A 20,105-nucleotide genomic window follows, 5' to 3' on the forward strand; every position below is an offset into this window, starting at 1 on the left:
CAATACAGTAACTGATGGTTTGAAACACTGGCCTGACAGTTAGCAGTCCAGCACTTGCCCAACAGCCCATCTAGCAGCATAATATTGGAGGCATTTTTTGTGGAAGCTAGGGGCACTTGGTGAGCAAGATAAACATTGTCTCTGACCTTGTGTATCTTAAGTCTAGTGTGGAAGTCTACATTTTAACAAAAAATTACAAACCTGATGTGTTGTCAGACAGGACATAGGTCTAAAAGATGTAGAAGAATCGGGCTTTCGTGAGGTGACATTTACGCAAAGATGTGAATTGTGAATAGAAGAGTTGGCTTGAGAGGAGGAGGGATGAATTCTGGAGGGTGAGATGACAACAAGGGCAAAGCTGTATGTTATTTCTGTTGAGTGTACAACTTTTGGAAGACCGGGGCATTTGGGATAGGTTATTCTGACTAAAATGTTAGAAATAGATTAAAGGATAATTAAAGGACTGAGGAGATCATTCTGGTGAACCTTTAAAAAGATAGTGCTTAGATAAGAAACAACCAGTAGACAATATTATATGGGGTCTTAAAGGATTATCTTAAAACATTCAGCTATGAAAGTTAGGTGTCTTTGTGATCCAAGGATTCTAAATAATAAAACTAGAGGGAGGGGACTGTATTAGAGCTTAAATTTTGAGCACCTGGTTTGCAGAAGGCCATGCAGGACCATGAGAACCCAAAACCAATTTTCTGGGTTCCCATATAAGCTTTGAGCCTCTGGTGAATCCCCTTTGACCAATGACCAGGGCTGTGAATACCCTTGCTATCAGATTGGGAAGTAGATTAGTACAAATGGAATTACATTCAAATTTAACATCTTATCATTTGTTAGATCTTTTGACTCATTTAAATTTGTTTCGGTTTTTTAAAAAATCGTTTTCTGCTTTCGTTTGGAATGAGGTGTGTTTTGTTGTTGGGTGGGGGTGGGTATTTTATGTTTTTCAAGTCTGGAGTGCAAATCTGTAGTAACTATATTAATAGTTGTGGAAGAGGAGGTTAGGGATTCGCTGGAGGCTTAATCCATGTGGGAAGCCTGCAAATGGGTTTTGGGTTTCCTTCTGCAAACCAGAAGTTTACAATATAAGCTCAAATGCCATTCCCTCCTTGGTTTTGAATACAATCCTTAGGTCACACAGGCTAGTGTGCTGCTTCCATGTGGGCTTAGGTGGTACCTCACTTAGATGACTGCTTGTTTGAAGACAAGCCTTTAAGAACACACACGCTATTCTTTCTGATAGCTGGCACCATCTAGTTCACCACATTTTGCTGTAGCACCGATATCTTCAGTGATCTCTTCATGAGAGCGAGTATCAAGCAGGATGCCATGTTGTAAGAACTAATTGTTCATCAATTGGAGGTAGAATTTATAACTGGGAGCCCAAAATCCATATGTCCATGGTTATATATGCCTCTGAATAGAAAGCCTCACTGGTGTTTCCACTGCTGACCTTGTAGTTAGTAGCCCTATGCATTTCTTTCTTTTTTTTTTTTTACCTCTTCTAATCATTTTATTAGGGGCTCATACAACTCTTATCACAATCCATACATACATCAATTGTGTAAAGCGCATTTGTACATTCATGGCCCTCATCATTTTCAAAACTTCCTCTCCACTTAAGCCCCCGGCATTAGGTCCTCATTTTTCCCATCCCTCCCCCCTCCCCCGTCCCTCGTGAGCCCTTGATAATTTATAAATTATTATTTTGTCGTATCTTGCCCTGTCCGACGTCTCCCTTCACCCACGTTTCTGTTGTCCGTCCCCCAGGGAGGAGGTCACATATAGTTCCTTGTAATCGGTTCCCTCTTTCCAACCCACTCTCCCTCTACCCTCCCAGTATCGCCACTCACACCACTGGTTCTGTAGGGATCATCCTCCCTGGATTCCCTGTATTTCCAGTTCCTATCTGTACCAGTGTACATCCTCTGGTCTAGCCAGACTTGCAAAGTAGAATTCGTATCATGATAGTGGGAACGGGGAGGAAACATTTAGGAACTAGAGGAACGTTGTATTTTTCATCATTGCTATATCTCACCCTGACTGGCTCATCTCCTCCCCGAGACCCCTCTGCAAGGGGATCTCCAGTGGCCTACTAATGGGCTTTGGGTCTCCACTCCCCCCATCATTCACTATGGTAAGATTTTTTGTTCTGATGATGCCTTATACCTGATCCCTTCGACACCTCATGGATTGCATAGGCTGGTGTGCTTCTTCCATGTAGGATTTGTTGCTTCTGAGCTTGATGGCCGCTTGATTACCTTCAAGCCTTTAAGACCCCAGACACTATACTTTTTGATAGCCGGGCACCATCAGCTTTCTTCGCCACATTTGCTTATGCACCCATTTGTCTTCAGTGATCCCTTCGACACCTCGTGATCACACAGGCTGATATGTTGTTCCATGTGGGCTTTGTTGCTTCTGAACTAGATGGCCACTTGTTTACCTATGCATTTCTAAAGATAGAGTTTCCATCTCTTTAACTGCTCCCAGAGAAGTCAAAATGACAATTTCGGCATCCTCGAAGAACACAAATTGTGCTCGTTTTCAATATTCTTTGAGTTTGGTGAACAAAAAAAAGTTTGAAAGGGGAAGATAAGAAGTAAGGTTTCACAGTGAAATTTTCACATCACAGACTTAAGTGCTCTCTACAAAAGAGCTGTCCCAGTATCCTGATGAACATAATACTTTTCAGTCGAACTTGAATTTCTCTCACTTGATTGGAATGGTCCAGCAGTTTTTCTCAGAAGCCACTTTTGGATTGGACCTTGTTTTGAAGGCACCCTAATGAATCTAAGACAAGTGTGTCACTCAAAGAACCTGTCTGCTACCATCTGCTACTCACAGAGACATGTCTGAAAACATTTCATTTGCATTAAGCCTGTGCGTATATGGACTGGAACCCCAGTGGCAATACCTTTTCATTTAGCCTCATTTATTATATTGAGTCCCGTTTAATGTGTTGATAAATCCTCAAGTAGGAGACTGGCAATATGGATAATACATGTTTTGCATCTATTTTAAGCATTTGTTCATATCTATTTATGATGATTATTAATTATATGAAGTGATTGTAAGATTTTACCATTTTCTCAAAATTTCTCAAAATGGTAAGATGCTTTTACTGTATGTAAATCATTTCAGGTTTTAAGGAAGGTGGTGATCATTCCAAAGACACGGAGAGCTACGAGTATGACTTGATTGGAGTGACTGTCCACACAGGAACAGCAGATGGCGGGCACTATTACAGCTTCATCAGAGATATAGTAAACCCACATGCTTATAAAAACAATAAATGGTGAGTTTTAGGAGTTTCCTTGCCTAGTGGTTATTTTTTTGTTTTTAATTTTTCGCTTTCTAAAGTGTAAGTTTATGATAGGTTTTCTCTTTAGACATATTTTCTGTTTTCAATGTTTTTAAAATGTTCCATAAAATCAAAGGCTGACAAAATTTACAAAGCGGATTTTCCTAAAACAATATGAATGAATTTTTTAAATTTATGCATCTGTGGACTCTGAAAATGTGAAGACTATTCTGTCCAGTAAAATTAATAAAGTTTTACAACCAACAGTGCATCTCCCAAATCTTACCTGTCTGTTCACTCACTGCAAAATTGTTTTACTGAGAGCATTCTCCAGGGTAACCACGAATTATTTAGATACAAGAGGCCCCCCCCCCAAAAAAAAAAATTTTTTTTTTTTCTTTTTCCACAGCTATGTATTTAAATTTTTTTACAAAACAACCTGATCACCTTCAAAGTGTACTCTCCATTACACTTAATACATTTGTCAAATCTGCAATTCCATTCTTGGAAACATTTTTCAAACTCATCTGTTTGTTAGGCTGACGGTACCTCCCTCATTTTTTTCTTTTTCACCTCTTCTACATCGTCAAATCACTGTCCTTCCATGTTCCTCTGCATTCGTGGAAACAAAAAGAGGTCACACAGAGTGAGGTCAGGTGAGTCAGGTGCTTGGGGCAAGAGAGGCATGCTGTTTTGGGTTTTGTTTTGTTTTGCCAAAAACTGGTGCACTGAGATGGCTGCATGAGCAGGTGCACTGTCATGGTGGCAAAACTAATCTCCAGTATGCCACAAATTAGGCCTTTATGTCACACAGTGTTACACAATCTTTTCAGAACCTCTAAATAGGAAGCTTGGTTAACAGTCTGACCTGGTAGAACAAACTCCAACTGCACTATGAGTAGACAGTTTCATCATCCACTGGGGAAGTTGACAGACGTCCAGAAGGAGATTTGTCATCAATCAACATTTCACCTTTTTTGAAATGAGAAAATCACTCCTTCACTTGAGTTTTTCCCATAGCGCTGTCCTTGTAAGCTGTGTTCAACATCACAACAGTTTCTGCAGCATATTCCCCTGAGCAGAAAACACAATTTCACAGCCTCATGCTGTTCTCTTAAATCTGCAATCACAAAAAAACAAGGTTCAAGCAATCTGCTTTTACGAAAAGTTCATTGTGACCAGAGAGCATTTTCCCAGGAGACACCACTGGGTGCACTAATTCAGAATGAGTTGCTCTGTGCTTGCCTAGTGGGGGAAACGTGTTCTAGAAAGCTCTTTTGTGCTGTGCCCAGCACAGTTCTGGTTTTTTGAAGGGTACCCTCTCCTATGCCAGTCAGAAGTTCTCTGCATGCTCCACTCTGGTCATACCCCTGCCACTCGTTTCCCACACACAGTCTTCCCACCTTTCATTAAGTTAATGGTTGAAGGTCAAGAAATCGGTTTCTAAGTCACACCTTTTGCTCTTCAAATGTTAGTCTTGTGTTTAGGGGGACTATATGTTTGTTAGGTACCCTGCTAAATAGTGGAGTGAGTATTTTAAACAAAATACACATTCCTAAATGGATCTCTAATTAGCATTCTCTTATTTCTCACTCCTTCAACCATTAGGCCTGATCTTTTTTAGTTTTTTAAAATTTTGGATAGTTTACAAAACATGTCTATGAGCTTTGAAATGGTGTCATCAAAGTTCTCCCATCTTCTAATCTTTTCAATAACTTTACAATTGCATTTGTACAAATTTCAATGTTTTAAAGATTTTCTTGTTTGTCCCAGGATATAACTAATCTTTCCAATTTTAATGTGGTTTGAATATGTTGTAAAGCTCCAGTTCCCATTTCCAGTAAATAATGATTTTAAAACCAACAGTATCTGGCTAGAATTTACCATCATGAAATAATTTAACCTGGTATATAATGCAGATACTATTTTGAAATCCTCAGTGTATAATGAAAATATCAAAGAAAAATAACCAGGGATAACACACAAATAGTTAACATATACATGTTGATCAATACTGTATTCTCTGCTTCAGGTACCTTTTTAATGATGCTGAGGTAAAGCCTTTTGATTCTGCTCAACTTGCATCAGAATGTTTCGGTGGAGAAATGACAGTAAGTTTTTTTCAGAAATTAATAGTTTACAAGTGCTTAAAGCTAGTAGTTGATGGGTTTGTAAAATCTTGCAACTGCTCTGAAAATGCTTGGCATAGAAAAGGTAGCCGTAGACATAAAAATTATTAAAGGTAGAATTTTTATATGATCCAGCTGTTAGGTATTTACAAGAAGACTTGAAATCAGGAACTGAACCAGAAATGTGTACACCGATGGTCATAACAGTATTAGAGTAGCCAGAGATAGAAAACAACTCATGTTTCTATTAACAGATGAATGAATACCCAATACACAGATAATGGATTATCAATCAGCAATAGAAAGAAATTCATTTCTAACACATGCTACAGTATGGATGAGCTTTGAAAACTGTTAAACTAAGCTAGATATGACCAGAAAAATACTGTATGATCCCAGTTATGAATAAGAAAGTTTTAGAAAGTAGATCAGAGGTTACAAGGGACTGGACACAAATGGAAGTTGGGACAGAGATTCTGATTATGATAACGACAGAGTTTTGGAGACATATCGGTAGTGGTTACACATTTATGAATAATTCCACTGAGTTGTACACTTAGCAAAGTTAAAAGTTAGATGAGACGTGTGTGTGTGTGTGTGTGTTTGTGTGTGTGTGTGTGTGTGTGTGTGTGTGTGTGTCCACATTAGAGTTTCAAGAACTACCCAGAAGCATTTACCATCTCGGAAAGCCACAGGGACAGTTCTGCCCTATATAGGCTCACTACTAATATAGGCTTACTACTAATCAGAATCGACTCGATGGCAATGAGTTTTTTAATTCTTCATAGCCCTGAGACTCAAATTTGTTGTGGAGGATAGGCAGAGGCAATATGAATAGTGAAAGTGGTTTATGTCTGTGGTAATAATTTCTTTTGTAAGAATTAATAGCATACTAGCCCCAAGGAGTTGGAGACTGCAAAAGTCCCAACTCATGCAAGATGTTAGTTTGCGCTGTCTTTCCCCCACTGTTCCCTTGAGCATATTCTCTCACGTCTGTGGGCTCTGTGAATCGTTGCAGTGCCCCCACAGAACTCTCAGTGTTCAAGGAAATGTCTTATGTTATACCAGATGTAGTTCAGTCACAGTCTGAAGGTCATGCACAAGGGTAAGCCAGGTGCTAGGACCAGAGGATACACCCCACTCCCAGCTCTTGCCAGTGATCTGTACGTATCCCCTGCTTCTCAGTGGACTCATTTTATACACAGCAGAATGGGATTGCCAGGAAGCCTGTTCACAAATTCTCACAGGTGAAACCTATCAGTATCCAACCTCACACCCTCACCCCTTCCCCACCTTTCCCTATCAGACCCATGCAAGGAATGGTGGATTGGTGGGAATTACATGGTGCAATCAAATTTCACTGAGATGTAATAATCTATTCTCCACCCCTGGACTATATCTTATTTATGCATACATAACCCAGGGCCTCTGGCAAGATGTTTCCTGTAGGCATTGGCCTCCTACTAATCTTAATCAGCCCGGCTTTATCCAAGGCCTCTCCAGAAACAGGTTTTCCTCCTCTTAGCTGTAACATAATTATTTACATACATTGTAAGCAAAAGTAATAACTAGGTAAACCTTTAGAGTGTGGTCTGATTTCCACTCTTTACTAAGGTCAGAACTCAGTCTCATCCTATTCCTGTTTGTTAACAGATAATGCCCTCCACAATGGGCCTACAGCCACAAGCAGATGATATTCAGAATTTGCACATGTCACACAAGGGATTATTACTGGAAGGGCCGTATTAATGGAGTATAAGTCAGTGTCTATGACATATTCTCCTAGGGAACATTTTGAGATCTCAAAATCTTTATTTTACTATTCTACTTTTCTTCATTTAAGTTTGTTTATATCAACTTGTGTAAAATTGTAACCACATTTACAAAAATTTGGCTCAGTCTACCCACCTATTTCCTTGCCATTCCTCCTTCAGTTTCTGTTGTTTGCATAGTAAAATGTTCTCAATCTTAATTTTATTGTGTTAAATTTTCATTCTCCCGCTTTGGGGAGAGGAAGGAGGAAGTTGTAAGAGTGATATTAAGCCAAGTTTCTGAAGGACATACAGTGTGAACGTAATGTTGTTTGAAACTATTCACAGAGTTTTATTTTGTTTTATTTTTTAAACAGACCAAGACCTATGATTCTGTTACAGATAAATTTATGGATTTCTCCTTTGAAAAGGTAAATATTTCTTTAAGATATAATGATTGAAACTTTTATATTATCTTTTTATACCTTCGCAAAATGAAAAAATATTTTTCTTTAACCTCTTAAAGACACACAGTGCATATATGTTGTTTTACAAACGCATGGAGCCAGAAGAAGAAAATGGGAGAGACTACAAATTTGATGTTTCATCAGAGTTACTAGAGGTATAAATTAACTTTATTATCAGTTTAAATGTATTTTAATTATTTCCAGAAGAAATAGAACTATTATAATAGCAACCAAGACAAACTTAGGTGTATTGATCTAAAGTAGACCTTGAAGCTATTTATAAATAATCTTTTTCACACAAAGATACACCAGGAATAAAAATTGGTACAATTAAAAAGATTTTTAAAAAATTAAAAGGTGAAAAATTTGATTGATAAAAATAACGGGAAACTATATGACAGTCAAGTTATTTGTAAAGAATTTTTAATAAAACCATTAAGGAATGAAAGCGTATATCAGTAAACGCGTTATTAGTAGTGCTTACATTGATATACACACGATACTTTTGAAATGTATTTGAAATATGTGTATTCTATGTTTTTAAAAGAAAAGGCTTCTCTTTCATGACAATGAGCCTTCCTTTGTTTCAGCAAACTTTAATATTTTTAAATCTGTAAATCTGGATTGTGTTGTGTCACTGTTATAAATTCAATCAACCAAAAGAAAAAGGGTAAATCTTCAAGTGTAGACAGTTTAGAGATATATTCTTTCAGTGTTGCCCTAAGTGAGCCCTACTGCCACCTGAGGCATTGGAACAGTGCAGGGCAGCAAAAAATGCTTTATTCTGGATTATGAGATTGCTTTAAATATACTTAAATCAAAAAAATAACATATATATACGTAAATCATTTTTTTAGGTTTTCAGAGATAGACCCATTGCCACTGAGTTGGCTTCTCAGAGCAGCCCTGCATGGGCTTTGTGGGCTTTGGAAAGCCTTACAGGAGCAGCTGGTGGTCTTGCAACGCTGACCTTTCTGTTCACAGTCAAATGAACAAACGCCGCCACCACCACCACCCCGACTTTGCCACCTGAATACCCCAGAGATATAGCAGGGCATAAAAACTAAAGATCCTGTAGAGATAATGGTAGAAATACCCTCACCCCCATGAGTTTTAGATGTTAAATGAAATTACTTCTCAGGGCTGCCAATTGGAATTAATTTTTTTCTTTTTTTTGCAAATATTTATCAAAGGGCAACTTTTTTTTTTTTAATTTAGAGTCTTTTATTCGGTTATAACCAGACTTCAAGAATATAAAAGTGACTCTCTGATTGCAGTCCCAAGTGGACATTTCAGTGAGTTTATAAAGCAAAGGGCAACTTTTACTCCTTTTTGTATTTTTGCTTTTTCAGGGAGATATTTTAGAGCTTTTATTTTAAAAACATTGCAAATGTTTTGTTTTAACAAAAAACTGCTTGAGATAGTAAAGAGTGATTAAAATTGGAGTAATATATGGAAACAAATAGGAAACTTAAATGTATGGTTTTTTTCTGTTTATGAGCAAATTTGGAGACTTAGTTATTATTTGTTTGTTTAATGAAATGTTGGTAAAATGTAGTGAAGTAAACTGCTGTCTAAAATCTGACTTTAACATTCCCTCCCGCCGCCCCCCAGTGGATTTGGCATGATAACATGCAGTTTCTTCAAGATAAGAACATTTTTGAACATACATATTTTGGGTGAGTCTGGTAAATTCAGTAGTTGAATTTTTAAGCTTTTTTTTTACATGCTTAAAAAAAAAAATCGTACGCTGTAAGGATTTTCCGTGACTCTTCTTCGATTCCAGGTTCATGTGGCAGTTGTGTAGCTGCATTCCCAGCACGTTACCAGACCCTAAAGCCGTGTCTCTGATGACCGCAAAGGTGACCCATAACCTAAGTATTTTTGTCAAGATTTGCTGGATGAAAAGGCACATTTTTGCTAAATTTTGTCTTTTTTTTGCAGTTAAGCACTTCCTTTGTCCTAGAGACGTTCATCCACTCAAAAGAAAAGGTACATGTTTTATTATGTGGGTTTTTGTCATTTATATAATTTAGCAAGTATCTTTTGATATGTATTTAGCATAGAAAGTCCTTCCTTCCTTATGCCTTAACTGATTGCTTTCTCTTTTAGCCCACAATGCTTCAGTGGATTGAACTGTTGACCAAACAATTTAATAACAGTCAAGCTGCTTGTGAGGTAATGTGGATAACTCAAGAAATAATTCAGCGTAGCTCAAGGTTCACTTTTCTGTTTTCTGTTTCATTCATTTGTAACTGCACCAAAGTTGTCTGTTGTAAATCATAGGGATCCCATTGTAAGTTACTCCTAAAATTACTTGATAACTGATAGTTATGTATGTATCCAGTAATTACTTTTAAATACATGGAATTTTTCTTCATCTAATGAACGAGAAATTATAGAAAATTCAAAAGGCCCTTCTAGATATCTCAATTACTTTAAATGCTGTCTGAAAATACTCCAAAAGATCACTTGATATCCAGTCTCCTACTGTTGTATCTTGAGACATGTAATTCACAGATAATTTAACTTAACTGTATTGATATTTTAATATCATACAGCATTTTAAACTAGCTCTCAGAGCAGTAGAAACTCTCCTAGGTTTATACATACAGATGTTATATATTTATACAAATATTATGCATGTCTATCGGTAGGAGAAAACATAGTATGCATTAAATGAAAGTAGTTGATGATTATTTTCTTATTTGAAAAGGTATCTAATTATACTTTAGCAGTGCAATCCAAGGGTTAGAATTGCCATAAATTTCAAACACAAAGACTCAATTTTTTTTTTTAAACATTTTATTAGGGGCTCATACAACTGTTATCGCAATCCATACACACATCAATTGTGTAAAGTGCATTTGTACATCATTCTCAAAACATTTTCTCTCCACTTAAACCCCCGACATTAGGTCCTCATTTTTCCCCTCCCTCCCCGCTTCCCCCTCCCTCATGAGCCCTTGATAGTTTATAAATGGGTATTATGTCATAACTTGCCCTGTCCGACGTCTCCCTTCACCCACTTTTTGGTTGTCTGTCCCCCAGGGAGGAGGTCACATATAGTTCCTTGTAATCGGTTCCCTCTTTCCTACCCATTCTCCCTTTACACCCTCCCTGTTTCGCCACTCACACCACTGGTCCTGTAGGCTCATCCTCCCTGGATTCCCTGTATTTTCAGTTCCTATCTGTACCAGTGTACATCCTCTGGTCTAGCCAGACTTGCAAGGTCGAATTCGAGTCATGGTAGTGTGAGCGGGCACAAAGACTCAATTTTAAAATCATTATTGTGAACATTTGAAGCAGGCACAAAAGTAAAAACGTAAAATGAGTTATCTCATATCACCTAACATCAACTAATAAAATATTCTTCTGTTTTATCAATTCTTGCCCCTGTGGGGTTTTTTTTTAATTTGAGGTTTGTGTGTGGTGTTTTTTGTTTGTTTGTTTTTAGGCAAACTTAGATATTTTATTAATTCCTAAATTCTCAGAACCTTTTAAAAATGTAAGCATAATTTCATTCATTCTTGATAAAATTGATATTATTGACATAATTTAATCTAATAAAGCATGGTTCATAGTTTGTATTTATTTGCTCCATACATCTTCGGTTTATATAGAGAATTACTTTCTTTCCCTTCTCATGTCATTTTGGGCTATTTGTTCTACAGCATTTTCTGCCTGTGCAGGCTTTGGCCAGTTGTGTGCTCCTGGTGCTATTAAACATGTTCCTCCATTCTCCTCCTCTCCCCATGTATTTTCTTTAGATGGTTAATTAGAATCAGTGAGGTGATTAGTTCTTTTTTCTTTTTCATTTTTATTTAACAAAGAAAATTAATCATACTTACATCTTACTAATAGGAATAAAACAAAGCCCACAGGTGTTTATGGGGACTAAGAGGAAATTTTGGAGAGACTAGGTGACCCAAATGGTTAAGGGATGAGAGGTTGGTGGTTCAAGACCACGCAGAGGTGCCTTAGAATAAATATAGGCCTAGAGATCTGCTTGCTAAAGTATATGTACCTTGAAAACCCTATGGAGAATAGTTCTACTCAGTACACATGGTGTTGCGGTGAGTTAGAATTGACTAGATGGCAACTATTAATAACAACAATTAGAGGAAATTGGTATTCCATTTAATTTTGATCATGGACTATGGGTTTATCATTCAGGTTATGTAAATGATGTCCTGAGGTTTTATTATGAGATGACATTAATTAGGATCTCAGAATTTGAACATTAACAATCAAAGAAGGTTTTCAGGGAAGAATTTAAAATAATAGAAACATCAACTAGAAGTAAAATCTTACGTGATTTTTTTTAAAAACGAGTGTTGACTGAATGTTAACATCAGACTCTTTTTTTTCCTTCTAAATAGTGGTTTTTAGACCGCATGGCTGATGATGACTGGTGGCCAATGCAAATACTAATTAAGTGCCCCAATCAAATTGTGAGACAGGTAAGGAAAAATTTACTTGCAAAAATCTTATTTGAAAATAAAGTGGCTTCTGGATAATTTTTCTAGATTTACTTGAGTATAAGGTCTCTGGGTAGCACAAACATGCCTTTGTTCAACTGACCTAAAAAATTGGCAATTTAAGCTCACCCAGTGATACCAGTAAAGAAGGACTTGACACGGTGCTTCCGTAAAGATTTCAGGGGGCAAAAACTCTATGAAGCAGCTCAACCCTGTAACATAGAAGTTCTCCACGAGTCAGAACTAACTTCATTTTACCATTTTTTAGGTTCTTGCTTGGTTTTTCTTTTTGTTTGTTTTGTTTTCCTTTCTTCTTTTGATATCTTAAAATTGGGTTGGAAATTAACTGGAAAAGCTGTACTATTATAAATGTTATTGTTGATTTCACCATAAGTCAATTATCACTGTAATCAAGGGATTGAAATCATACTCTGGATATACGGTAAAACCTGCAAAATCCATAGATGGACTAAGAAACCTATCAGAGAAGGAAAACTCAAATATTTATCACAGGTAGCAATGGGAAAGTGGTAAGGCTGTACCATGTCAAAGGTGAAAAACTTGGAAGGCAGTCTCCTGAAGTTCTGGCTAGATACAACGTCACCACTTGTTTGCCCAGATCCTGCTCAGGTTACATAGTTATTTCATGGGTTCTTTGACAGACCCTTAGGTAGTCTAACCCTATAGAGTATTATAGTGACTTTGAAAGTTAAAATTAATAAGATGCACCTCAGCCCCTGTGATACAGTCTGGACTCTTAGCACATGAGTTGGGGTTTTCCTTGAATAATATTGCCAAGATAGCTAGGGAAGTTTTAATATTTACCAGAAACACAAATTGACACCACTACCCCCTTCCCGGTGGTGTGGTGGTTTAGCACACACCTGATAAATCAAAGATTGGTAGTTGGGAACAACAAAGATACAAAAGCAGAAACTTGATCTGAAATTTGCCACTTTGTGACTGTTCCCATTGCTATCAAGTAGACTGAAGCATAGTGACCCAATAGGACGGAGTAGAACTGCCCCATCTTATTTCCAGGCTGTGATGTGTGTGAAAGCAGACAGCTACATTTTTCTCCCACGGGATGGCTAGTGAATTTCAACCATTGGCCATTGGCTAGCAGCTAAGCACATACCCATTATTCCACCAGAACTCTTTTTGGAATTGTGAGTGAGAATTATTTTGTCATAAATTCACTCTCTTACAATGAGTTTTGGTGAAGTCTGGTGTCCACCAAGATTTGTTCTGTAAACCCGGTTTTTGGCAGTTGTAGTGTGTCTTTGGTAGGGTTGCTATCAACTCAATGATACACAGCAACATAGTCTTTTTATGTTACCATCACCTCTCCTCTTCAGTTCATAGGTGAAACTGTAGAAATGCCAAAAGTTAATCTGTGAGTAAAAGAAAAGTTAATCTGTAAGCAAAATATAAATAAGTGGCAGAAACTTTTTTTAATCATTTTATTACGGGCTCATACAACTCTTATCACAATCCATACATACATACATCAATAGTATAAAGCACGTTTGTACATTCATTACCCTCATCATTCTTAAAACATTGCGTTTTACTTGAGCCCTTGGTATCAGCTCCTCATTTTATCCCCCTACCTCCTCCCTCATGCACCCTTGATAATTTATAAATTATTATTTTGTCATATCTCACACTGTCCAACGTCTCCCTTCACCCACTTTTCTGTTGTCTGTCCCCCCGAGGGGGGAGGTTATATGTAGATCCTTATAATCAGTTCCCCCTTTCCACCCCACCCTCCTTCCACCTCCCAGTATCATCACCCTCACCACTGGTCCTGAAGGGATCATCCACCCTGGATTCCCTGTGTTTCCAGTTCCTATCAGTACCAGTGTACAGCCTCTGGTCTAGCCAGATTTGTAAGGTAGAATTGGGATCGTGATAGTTGGGGGGGCAGGAAGCATTTAGGAAGTAGAGGAAAGTTGTATGTTTCATCGTTGCTACACTGCACCCTGACTGGCTCGTCTCTTCCCCGCAACCCTTCCGTAAGGGGATGCCCAATTGTGGCAGAAAGTTTTGAGTCATGTAAGTTTTCCAAAATTTTACCATGAGCCGATTCTTAGATCATTGTTTTTTTCTTTTGCAGATGTTTCAGCGTTTGTGTATCCACGTAATTCAGAGACTTAGACCTGTGCACGCTCATCTCTATCTACAGCCAGGAATGGAAGATGGGTAAGAAGTAACTATTAAACATTTTGCTTAAGCTTTTTGATGATTACATATAAAAACATTTTTAAATACCCATTTGAAATAGTCGTTTCTTCTGTTTAAAGATAATCTGTAATAAGTCAGGACAGGAAAGCTTTTTGTATTGTTTTGTTTTCAAACTTCTCTACAAATAACTTCATGACTAAGATTGTTTGTTTTATTGTTTGTTTGTTTGTTTTTACTAATTTACCCAGTCACAATAATTGGATTCTAACCTATCACCAGAAGTAGTGCTGCTAGTGTTTGTTATTACATAGATAAAAAAGAGAAAATGCAAGTTAATTTTTTTTTCTCAGATAGTGTATATCTGCAGGCATCAGGCATCCTCTCAGAATATGTTACGTTGTGCTTTCAGCTCAGATGACATGGATGCCTCAGTGGAAGATATTGGTGGTCGTTCATGTGTCACTCGATTTGTGAGAACTCTGTTATTAATTATGGAACATGGCGTGAAGCCTCACAGTAAACACCTTACAGAATATTTTGCCTTTCTTTATGAATTCGCTAAAATGGGTGAAGAAGAGGTAAAACTATATCTTCTTTGTTTCTTAAGTTATGTAGCTATTTTTAATACTTAGGATTTAAAATTATTTCTATTTCATATTTTTATTCGTAGAGCCAGTTTCTGCTTTCATTACAAGCCATCTCTACAATGGTACATTTTTACATGGGAACCAAAGGCCCTGAAAATGTAAGTACAATTCTGCTTCCTTACAGGAATTTAAAGGTCATAATTTCCATACTTTGTAGTCATAGAAAATCATTAGATATTGGGGCCCTTTAAAATCCCTCTTTGCCCTGAGATAACATGTCAAGGATTTAATACTTTTTATGAAATTTAAATGGGTGTTATAACAGTAGCAAGAGAAGAAACCCACTGTGCAGTTGGTTTCACTGATGGGACACCAGAATAGGGAAAATAGCCATCTACTTTGGAGGCCTTATCAGCAGCATGGTTTTGGCTGAATATTTTGAGCATTCCTGGTTATATTTTTAAGCCTTTAAGTTTGTTGTTAGAGTCTTCAAAAAATTTAAGTATCGATCTATTCATAATATTAGAACATTATATGAATTTTGTGTTGTCTGTAATGATCAATATTGAATTTAATTGAGTTATACCTATCTTAATCAATCTTTACAATAACCCTAAGAAGTAAGTACTATTTTTATCTCATTGTAAATGAGGAACATGAGGCTTAGAGAGGTTAACTTGTGTCACCATGAATTGAGCTTTGAATGTTGGTCACTTAAACACCTTTGGTAAAATTAAAATTCTTAATCACTGTGCTCTGGACTTTCTCGGAACATGGGCTGGAATTACCCAACTTGAGCATTTGTGGGTATCTATTTTGAACTGCTTTTCTTTTCCATGTTCTGATCTTGAAATCTATTCACTCCCCTGAGTTTCGAGGCCCAAATAAATATCCTGTTGACATAACTATGTTTGTTCTGGAAACGAGAAATAAGTATTCTTTCTTTTATTTAACATTCGATTAACTAGGTTTTGGGGTTTGTTTTTTAATCTCTAGGGGATCTTCTTTTGTCTTGCATGATTTTTTTCACCAGTTGTATCATCATCTTTGCTCCTGCCACCACTTATCTAGACAGCTGTATAAAGTACTAAAGCTATTTGGCTTCAAGGTGAGGTCAAAGTCAATACTAAGCTGAAATGGGATTTTCTATTCTAGCCTCAAGTTGAAGTATTGTCAGAAGAAGAAGGGGAAGAGGAGGAGGAGGAGGAAGATATTCTCTCTCTGGCAGAAGAGAAGTACAGACCCGCTGCCCTTGAAAAGATGATAGCTTTAGTTGCTCTTTTGGTTGAACAGTCTCGCTCAGAAAGGTAAAATGTTTAATATTTAAAATGCTTAAGATGTGCTTTAATTGCTTTTATTTTGTCTTACCACTCTTAATTTAGTAGCATTTATTACCTAATTCCATGTAAACAATAACACCCCCTTCATTAACTCTTGTGGTATAAGTACAAAAACAGTTCCCTTTGAATTTTGTTAAACATAGATACATTGAAGTACTATAGAGTAAAATATCTAGCAAAGTTATATGTGCATTCATCTTAACTCATTTCTAGAAATGTGCCCTTTATGAGTACACTGTCAAAAATACAGACAGCGTGTGCGATTATGAGGTGTTGACAGGATCAGGTAATAGTCATCGGAAGACCCCAAAAAACAAATAAACATATTGCTGAGAATGAGGGGGAGGGGGGTCAGAGCAGAGACCCAAAACCCATCAGCAGACTATGGGACATCCTCTCACAGAAGGGTCACAAAGAAGGGATAAGTCAACCAGGGTGCAGAATAGCACCAATGAGAAACATAGTATTCCTTTGGTTCCTCCAGACTTCCTTACCCCCCCCCCCCCCCCCCACTATCAAGACCCCAGTCCTGCCTTAAATGTCTGCCTAGACCAGAGCATGTACACAGTTACAGATAAGAGCTCAGGACACACGGGATCTAGGTTAGATAAACCCCTCAGGAACAGAGATGGGAGTAGCGATAACAGGAGGGGAGGGGGAGGTCGGGGGAGGAGGGGAGGAAAGGGAAACCCATTTGCAATCACACACACACACACCACCACCACCGCCACCAGGATGAGGGTGGTGACAGCGGTCAGTGTTAAGATATGAAAATAATAATAATTGTAATTTATCATAGGGTCACTTGGATGGGAGGGAAGGGGAGAAAGAGGATCTGATAAACCACAGGCTCAAATAGGAAGTAAATGTTTACAAAATAATAATGGCGACATATGTACAGATATGCTTGATACAATTGTTGTGTGGATTGTTATAAGAGCTGTAAGAGCCCCCAATAAAATTATCTTTTAAAAAAGCAGAAAAGTGATAAACATATAAAATCAAAAGCAAATAAAAAGTAACAAACTCACCGACGATGAATTGATTCTGACAGTGATCATACATCAAATCTATGAGTCTGAACTGAAATTCCCTATTGGGCTTCCAAAGTTTTATATCCTTCCAGAATTGGACTGCCATATCTTTCTCCTGTGGAACGGCTGGTGGGTTCAAACTGCTTACCTTTTGGTTGACTCTTCAGTGCTTTAACACCTGTACCACCACATCTCCTGCATAACCACTTAGCAGAGTTAGATAAGTATTGCACATTTATATGAGCAATACATTGATACAGGCACCACTTATACAGTGGGGAAAAAATGGTAACTGATGATGGATATAAAAAATAAAGTTATATCAATGGGGGAAAAAAAAGATACAGGTCTCTAGTCATTGAAGGACTGTTGGTAACACCAAAAGACTAGAAACAAATTATGCACCACTCAATGGAATGCTCCATGGCTGGCAAGGAAAAACTGGAAATGCAGGCTATGTCTGTACTACCCTGGAGAGAGCCTTAGGGTTGCATTGCTAGTTGAAGCGAGCTAGGTGGAAGAAAGCATATATAATACGCCTGTACGTGTATATGTGTGCTTGTTAGTAGAAGACTAAATCAAAAACATTTTCAAAATTGTTTTCCTATGGTCTGGAGAAGAAAAACAGTTTAGGAACAGGAATGAAAGCTTGGCTTGATGTCTATAAATTTTTTTTTCCTGTAGAATTTAGCTTTGGATTATGTAAATATGGAATTATAAATAAATGAATAAAAATCCCTAAAAATCAATGACAGAATGAAATAAATGAATCTATCTGCCATATTTTTCACAAATAATGTTCACATTGTACTTTTTTCCCGAACGCCTAAGACACTCATTAAGCAGGTTTTACTGATTGATTTTTTTTTTTTTTTTCATAAAAAAGTCAGATACTGACTTGACACTATGAAGACATAATTAAACTATGAAATAAATAGACATAACCATAGTGGGGTATGTATTTTGTAGGTGCACGATTTTATTTTCTGATTACAAACATGGTTTATACTTTTATCATATAATTGTGATCTAAGTAACATTTTGAGCTCTTTTTATATGGTGAAGCAAGAGATTAAAGAAAATCAACAGGATGATATAATTATTCTGTAACATAGGAGAACTGGTGAATGGGGCCAAAATTCACTGAGGGAAATATCACAAGACATGTATATGCATAGATACACTATCCCAAAGCTCTTTTACTTAAATTCATCATTTCTGCATGTTAAATGTGTAGGTGCATTATTTGTGTTGAAATATTTCGTGCAACTGTTAGTATAGCTCCTTGAGAGGAAATAAAGCGTCTTTAAAATACATTTATTTAAGTGTGAATTTCTAGTGAAAGATACATGAAACAAAACAAATGGCAAAATTTTCCAAACTTTTAATATGTTGTTAGTTAAATAATTGGAATTCTTCATCTGAAGCCATTATACAACTTCAAGGAGTTTGTGGAAACATGGAATTAAAAGATAATGGCATTTTCCCAGAGTTTTGAAGCCCTCTCCTATGGATATTATAGAATAAATCATAAATAATTTTGTTTTTAGAAACCCAAGATTTTTGGCAAAAGAAAAAAAAATACACAAGTATAAAATTACATAACTTCTTTGTAAGGTTGAATGAAAAATACCAATATAAGGTCATGATTTATTTTGTCTTGAGCCAGAAAAACTGTCTATATGTATTTCATACATTTATTTTATGGAAAGGCCTAGAAGTCCTGTCTAATCCAGATTCAATGAGTGCCGCTTACATCTAGATTATGGTCCTTAGATATCATTTACTACTAAACGAACTAGAATTCCTTGGAGTAATGGCCAGTTTTAGGTCTTGGACAAGAAATAATAATGGAGTCTGGGATCAAGCTTTTCTCCTGGAGACATAGATTTTCAAACCCTACAGAAGTCATTCTAAAAGGACACATTCTTACTGACGATAGGTGGAACAATCTAAACCTCAATCATTATAACTACTGTAGCATTGGTTGACACATAAAATGTTGAAATCTATGATCTCAGAGTACTAAAAAGGTTTTAAATTACTGGCAACTTTTGGATGCTACTCGAGGCGAATCATGATTTGGAAACTGATGGAAGGATGCAGTCATGCTTTTATCCATCCTGTAAGAATTATACCTCCTGGCAGCCAACTGGTAAGATGAGGGGGTAAGGTTCTTAAAGACTCTATTTGAGCTCCTAAGTAAGAAATGCTAGAATGAGAATACTACTATTTTGTAACTCATGTGAAATAATTGATCTGTACTATGGTTACCATTACATGAAAACATTAAAGAATGGCACTCCTTAATAGTTGCTTCCCAATGAAAGTGCATACGCTACATTTCGTATAAAATATTCTTGGTTAAAAAGGCAAACCTAGACCTAACCAGCAGTTTACAGGAGAGGAATATGTTAAAACCACACTATAGGGATGCAGTCTACAAAGCATACAATCCTGGATCCATAGGATTGACAACCTGCTTTCTTCAATGCAAGAGAAGAGCCAAGTAAGAGAGAACTTTGCTAGGCAGGGTTCTCTAGAGAAACAAAACCAGGACACTTAGATGATTTTATATATAGCGAGAAGGAAAATAATAGCTAATTTGGACACGCAGCAGAACAGACAGTTCCGTTGAACTCACTTACTTGGAACAGTTAATATACTGGCAGTCCTTCAACTCAAATGGGCTGCTGGGTCCAAGGTCAAGAAGCAGACAGCAGAGTCCTCATTGGGGCGAGGCAAGCAGAGTCTGCCCACAGACAGCAAGCAGCAGGGTGGGTCACCAACAGACAGTAGCTCGGGAGCTTAGG

At 37.2% G+C, this 20,105-nt stretch overlaps 1 protein-coding gene across 1 annotated transcript in view; it reads left to right on the forward strand.

Moving 5' to 3' along the window:
• USP34 (ubiquitin specific peptidase 34) overlaps positions 1–20,105 on the forward strand; it is a 175,820-nt gene that overhangs the window by 119,922 nt on the left and 35,793 nt on the right. The window contains 13 exon segments of the mRNA XM_004710200.3: positions 3,157–3,310; positions 5,349–5,427; positions 7,574–7,627; positions 7,723–7,818; positions 9,278–9,342; positions 9,450–9,525; positions 9,608–9,655; positions 9,776–9,841; positions 12,046–12,126; positions 14,264–14,349; positions 14,741–14,909; positions 15,002–15,076; positions 16,074–16,225. Of these exon segments, the coding sequence (XP_004710257.1) occupies positions 3,157–3,310; positions 5,349–5,427; positions 7,574–7,627; positions 7,723–7,818; positions 9,278–9,342; positions 9,450–9,525; positions 9,608–9,655; positions 9,776–9,841; positions 12,046–12,126; positions 14,264–14,349; positions 14,741–14,909; positions 15,002–15,076; positions 16,074–16,225 (1,201 nt within the window).

This window comes from Echinops telfairi, unplaced genomic scaffold, assembly GCF_000313985.2.
Source record: "Echinops telfairi isolate 266 unplaced genomic scaffold, ASM31398v2 ScPeMD7_2573;HRSCAF=3158, whole genome shotgun sequence".
Classification (NCBI taxonomy): Eukaryota; Metazoa; Chordata; class Mammalia; order Afrosoricida; family Tenrecidae; genus Echinops; species Echinops telfairi.